Raw genomic sequence first — 6,665 nt, forward strand, 5'->3', positions numbered from 1 at the left:
ATTGCAATGATAATCATGATGGTTTTTTGGAGTGTCAGCTTACCAGCTGCTTACTACATGCCATCTGATCTTTTTTCCTACTTCAAAGTACTTTGCCAGAAATGCACTTTGTACTACACCAATCAGTAGCACATAAAAGTAGAATTTACAAATCCTTCATGATTTTTTTAGGATATCATATCTATCATAGGATGTGGTGGGAATATGAAATCCACTCTATGCAACACCTTTCCACTCAGGCTGCCATTTATATACTTTTTCATTGCCTCTCCCTATGCACTCATAGTATGGTCAAAAAACTTACCTTTTAAGGGATCATCATCATCATCATCATCATCATCATCATCATCATCATCGTTATAATCATCAGAGCTGGACCTATGATGACACCAGTGTTGAGAACTTCCAATGAAAATCCAATGTATGCTGATAAAGATCAGCCGCTCCTCAATAATTCATAATTTTAGAATGTCACCCAAGGTACTAAGAGGTTAACTGTCCTGCTCAGAATCATATAGCTGATATGGATCAGGGACAAAATATGAACCCAAGATTTCCTGATTCAAAAGTTGAAGTTTTCTCTACATCCAATGCTGAAGCTTAATCTTAGGCAGTTGTAGATAAAATGCTTGATCTAGAAACAGGAAGGCATGAGTTAAAATCCTGCCCCACTCATTTGTAACCTCAGACAGACCTATATAACCCTAAGCAAGTCAATTAAACTTTATTGTGCCTCAATTTCCTCATGCTCATGCTCATTCTCATTCTAAAATTAAGATTAAAAGAACACCTACCTCACAGAATATGTGAGAATGAAAAGAGATTAGTTTAAAGTGCTCTTTAAATCTTGAAATAGAAGCTTCTGGGAGTCACAAAGGTGGATTAAACAGTAAAGTGATATAGCTCTCCCATATCCACCTGCATAAAACCAAAAATAGAGCCCCAGAACAATTCCTGGAACAACAGGGCCAGCTGAAAGACTGGTCATTTAGCCTAGGAGACTTGGAGGATCAGCAAGAAATGTCCATCTCACTCAGATAAAAGGGGAGTGCATTGCAGGAGAGGAAACATCCAAGCAAGCCAGCAGCAAGCCCCACCTCAGCAAATCAGTGGGAGATCTTGAGCCCCAGGGTGGTGGAGAAGGCAAATGCCAACACCAGGACCCCCCTTAGCATAGCCAGAGGAACTGACAGAATCCAGCCCTGAGAATACCCTGTGTTTCAGTGTAGCCCAAGGTGAGCAGGCATCCTCCAGGGGCCAGACCACCATGTGTTTCAGTGTAGACATGAGGAAACACAGAAAAAAACCCACTTGGTCTCAGCACATGCCAGACACAACCACTAGGACCCCAACTCAGCACCATGTGAGCTGCCAGAAATCTGCAGTCTCCAGCTGCCAGCACCTGAAGCCCCAGCACACAAAGCCAGTGACCAGGCATCTGGTCCAAGTACAAGAAGCTTGGGACAATGTCTCTTGTGCTCCAGCAGGAGAACTCAACTTTAAAAGTGTAACAACAATGTTACTTGCAGCTACTGTGGAGGTGTAAGTCCAATAATACCAGCACACAAGAGGGCTGCTAGCACAGGTTCTTTGATCTGCTTTTCTAAAGGAAAGCAATTTTAAGGGGTTTACAATATCACTTTAATTAAACATGCATATATCATTCACTTAGTTCAGAGGGAAAAATCAGCACCCTGAACTACAGAGAGAATGTATACAGAAATTACAAGCAGAAATTATGTAAAACGAGCAAATAGCACACATCAGCAAACAGGGCTTCTAACTGTCCATAGCAATACATACATAGTTACCAGAGAAAGAAGCACCAATATCTGGGGTTTTCAAAGAGGTGGGGCTCCTTAACAGCTACCCAAAGTCTTGTCTGGACAAATCACAAGAACATTTCCAATGATTGAGCCCCAAAGCAAAATGCTAACCTCAGAGCACATATACTGTTTACAATCAAGGATTCTTGATTCTATCAAAGACTTGATTCAAACAAAGGCAGTCTCAATCAAATTCACTTGACTGCCTTAGTGCTGAAAAGTACTCCAAAAGAAAAAAAGAGCAAAAAATCCCTCTTTGCTTGCCATTACAAAAAATCACAAAATAAGCCAAAAATGAGCAAGAAGGAAAAATAAACAATGATCACAGAAAGTTACTGTGGTGACAGGGAAGTCAAAACACAAACTCAGACGAGGAAGACACTGTCAATATTCCTAAATCCAAAACCACAAAGGTGAATATGAATTGATCTCAAGTGCAAAAAGTCTTCTTATATGCACTTAAGAAGGATTTTAAAAGTTAAATAATAGGGGTAGAAGAAAAATTGGGAAAAAGAAATGATATCTATGCAAGAGTCAACAGCTTGGAAAAGAAGGACAAAAATTGATTGAAGAAAACAATTCCTTAAAAAATTGCAATTGGGCCGTGTTAGCTATGACGGGGTCACAATTCTGAGACCCGTACAACAAAGAAGTGTGTCCCCGGGCGCCGTGAAGGATGAAGCTCGTGAGATTTTTGATGAAGTTGAGTCATGAAACTGTAACCATCGAATTGAAGAATGGAACACAAGTACATGGAACAATCACAGGTGTGGATGTCAGTATGAATACACATCTTAAAGCTGTGAAAATGACCCTGAAGAACAGAGAGCCTGTACAATTGGAAACAGTGAGTATACGAGGAAATAATATTCGGTACTTCATCCTTCCAGACAGCTTACCTCTGGATACTTTACTTGTGGATGTTGAACCAAAGGTGAAATCTAAGAAAAGGGAAGCTGTTGCAGGAAGAGGCCGAGGTCGGGGTAGAGGACGAGGACGTGGTCGTGGCAGAGGAAGAAGGGGTCCCAGACTATAACTTCTTTCATGAATACTGTTATGTGTTTCCAAGAAAGGCAGGATATTTTTTGTACAGGTTTTGTTTATGATGTCAATTTTTAATAAACACATATGTGGGAAAGACTTGTCTATTGAATATGTCATCAGTTAAGATTTCAGTATTCCTAGATCTTCTCCTTAGTACATTAGTTCCAAATGTAAAACAGTTGAGCTACAAGGCTGTTCATAAATGTAGTTTAAATTCTGACTTAACTAATCATACTTTTTTCTAACCTAACAGTATGATTTCATGTATGTATCTGAAAGATTTTGAATCCCCACTATAATCCTTTTATCTTCTTTGGGACTGCCTAGAGGTAAAATAGAATTACATTTGCTATATCTAAAACTGAAACCCTTTGGATTATCCAAAATGAATTGTCTTTTTGTTGAATTTCACTCTATAGTGAATAGTAGTATAACTGAAGTTCCAAGCTACTGGTATTTTATAATTGAAAGTCATCTTTTAAATTAATAATTGCCTTTGTTATAATAAACATTTGTTACATGTTATCTCTGATTTTTTTAATAAAAGTTCTCAACAAAATATATAATTTTACATTCTACTCTCAAATTGAAGCTATAAATACATTTATATATCCTCAAAAAAGAATTACAATTGGCCAAATGGAAAGGGAGGCATAAAAGCTAAATGAAGAAAATAATTTATTAAAAATTAGAATTGGGAAAGCAGAAGCTAATGACTCTATGAGATATCAAGAATTGGTCAAACAAAATCAAAAGGATGAAAAATAGGAGAAAATGTAAAATAGCTCATTGGAAAAACAGCACTCCTGGAAAATAAATCCAGAAGAGATAATTTAAGAAGTGTTGGACTACCTGAAAGTTATGATTAAAAAAGAACCTGGATAGCATCTTTCAAGACATTATCAAGGAAAACTCCACTGATATCCAAGAACCAGAGGATGAAATAGTCATTGAAAGAATCTACCAAACACTAAATGAAAGAGATCCCAAAATGAAAACTCCAAGGAATATTGTATCCAAATTCCAGAATTAGCAGTTCAGGGAGAAAATACTGCAAGCAGCTAGAAATAAACAATTTAAACATCACGGTACAACAGTCAGGATTATGTGAGACCTATCAGTTCCTACATTAAAGGACCAGAGGACTTGAAATATGATATTCCAGAAGGCAAAACAGCTTATGTTACAACTGAAAACCAACTACCCAACAAAACTGAGTATACTCTTTCTTTTTTAAAAATTTATTTATTGATTTATTCTTTGTAGTTTCCAGCATTGATTTTCACAAGAGTTTGAATTATAAATTTTCTCCCCACTTCTACCTGCCCCCCCCACTCCAAGATAGCATATATTCTGGTTGCCCCATGCCCCCGTCAGCCCTCCCTTCTGTCACCCCACTGCCCCCCATCCCCTTTTCCCTTACTTTCTTGTAGGGCAACATAGATTTCTATGCCCCATTGCCTGTATATCTTATTTCGTAGTTGCATGCAAAAACTTTTTTTTTGAACATCTGTTTTTAAAACTTTGAGTTCCAAATTCTCTCCCTTCTTCCCTCCCCAAGCACCTTCCCTAAGAAGTCAAGCAATTCCACATAGGGCACATGCGTATCATTATGTAAAACCCTTCCACAATACTCATGTTGTGAAAGACTAACTATATTTTGCTCCTTCCTATCCTATCTCCCTTTCTTCAGTTTTCTCCCTTGACCCTGTATTTTTTGAAAGTGTTTGTTTTTCATTATCTCCTCCCCCATCTGCCTGCCCTTCTATCATCCCCCCTTTTTTATCTCCTTCCTCTTTCTTTCCAGTGGGTTAAGATACCCAATTGAGTGTGCATGTCATTCCCTACTCAAGTCAGTTCCAATGACAGCAAGATTCACTCATTCACCCTCACCTGCCCTTCTTCCCTTCCTACAGAATGGCTTTTTCTTGCCACTTTTATGTCAGATAATTTACCCCATTCTATCTCTCCCTTTCTCCATCTGGCAATATATTCCTCTCTCATCCCTTCATTTGATTTTATTGTTTTAGATATCATTCCTTCATATTCAGCTCACCCTGTGCCCTCTGACTCTCTGTATATGTATATTCCCTTCAGCTAGCCTAATACTAAGGTCCCATGAATTATACACGTCATCTTTCCATGCAGGAATGTAAACAAAACAGTTCACCTTTAGTAAGTCCCTTATGATTTCTCTTTCTTGTTTATCTTTTCATACTTCTTTTTATTCTTGTGTTTGAAAGTCAAATTTTCTATTCTGTTTTGGTTGTTTCAGTGAGAAAGCTTGAAGCTCCTCTATTTTTTTGAAAATCCATATTTTGCCTTGGAGCATTATACTCAGTTTTGCTGGGTAGGTGATTCTTGGTTTTAATCCTAGTTCCATTGACCTCCAGAATATCGTATTCCAAGCCCTTCGATCCCTTGCCGTAGAAGCTGCTAGATCTTATGTCATTCTGATTGTGTTTCCATAGTATTCAAATTGTTTTTTTCTGGCTGCTTGTAGTATTTGCTCCTTGATCTGGGAGCTCTGGAATCTGGTGACAACATTCCTAGGAGTTTTCTTTTTGGAATCTTTTTCAGGAGGCAATCAGTGGATTCTTTCAATTTCTATTTTACCCTCTGGCTCTGGAATATCAGGACAGCTCTCCTTGATAATTTCTTGAAAGTTGATATCTAGGCTTTTTTTTGATCATGGCTTTCATGTAGTCCAGTTATTTTTAAATTCTCTCTCCTGGATCTATTTTCCAGGTCAGTGATTTTTCCAATGAGATATTTCACATTGTCTTCCACTTTTTTATTCCTTTGGTTCTGTTTTATAATATCTTGATTTCTCATCAAGTCACTAGCTTCCACTTGCTCCAATCTCATTTTTAAGGTAGTATTTTCTTCGGTGGTCTTTTGGACCTCCTTTTCCATTTGGCTAATTCTACCATTCAAGGCATTCTTCTCCTCTTTGACTTTTTGGTGCTCTTTTGCCATTTGAGTTAGTCTATTTTTAAGGTGCTATTTTCTTCAATATTTTTGGGTCTCCTTTAGCAAGTCATTGACTTGTTTTTCATGGTTTTCTCACATCCTTCTCATTTCTCTTCCCAATTTTTCCTCTAATTCTCTAACTTGCTTTTCCAAATCCTTTTTGAGCTCTTCCATGGCCTGAGACCAGTTCATGTTTTTCTTGGAGGCTTTTGTTGTAGGCTCTTTGACTTTTTTGACTGCTTCTGGCTGTATGTTTTGGTCTTCTTTGTCACCAAAGAAAGATCCCATAGTCTGAGTCTGAATCTAAGTCTGTTTTCACTGCTTGGCCATGTTCCCAGCCAACTTACTTGACCCCTGAGTTTTTCATTGGGGTAGCACTGTTTGTAGAGTTTAGAGTACTTTGTCCCAAGTTTGAGGGGCTACACTGTTGTTTTCAGAGGTACACAGCCAGCTCTGCCACACCAGTGCTACTCCTCCCCCAAGAACCTCCAACCCGGACCAGACTCAGATCTAAGCTGGATCTGCACTCCCCCTCAGATCTGACACTTAATTCCTCGCACCCGGTGGGCCTGGGGCCAGAAGTAACTGCAGCTATAGTTCTGTAGCTGCACCACCTCTGCTGACCCTGGGGCAGTGGCCAAACCATGAACTCCTTTCACTTTGTCCCAGCAGCCTTTTCCCACTAACCTTCTCTGTTGTCTTTGGTGTTTGTGGGTTCAGATTTCTGGTAACTGCCACAGCTTACTGATTCAGGTCACTAGGGCCTGCTCTGCCCAGCTCCCGGTCTGGTTGGTCTGTGCGGCCCATGGTGGGCTCTGCTCC

The 6,665-nt window shown here is 39.1% G+C and overlaps 1 protein-coding gene across 1 annotated transcript; it reads left to right on the forward strand.

Annotated features, from left to right (window-relative positions):
* Positions 1 to 2,477: 2,477 nt before the first annotated feature.
* Positions 2,478 to 2,966, forward strand: LOC118831822 (small nuclear ribonucleoprotein Sm D1-like). Its single transcript, XM_036739272.1, has one exon. It carries the CDS (start codon positions 2,503 to 2,505, stop codon positions 2,860 to 2,862), a length of 360 nt encoding a protein of 119 aa, XP_036595167.1. The 5' UTR covers positions 2,478 to 2,502; the 3' UTR covers positions 2,863 to 2,966.
* Positions 2,967 to 6,665: the final 3,699 nt, after the last annotated feature.

This window comes from Trichosurus vulpecula, chromosome 9 (genome assembly GCF_011100635.1).
Source record: "Trichosurus vulpecula isolate mTriVul1 chromosome 9, mTriVul1.pri, whole genome shotgun sequence".
Lineage (NCBI taxonomy): Eukaryota > Metazoa > Chordata > Mammalia > Diprotodontia > Phalangeridae > Trichosurus > Trichosurus vulpecula.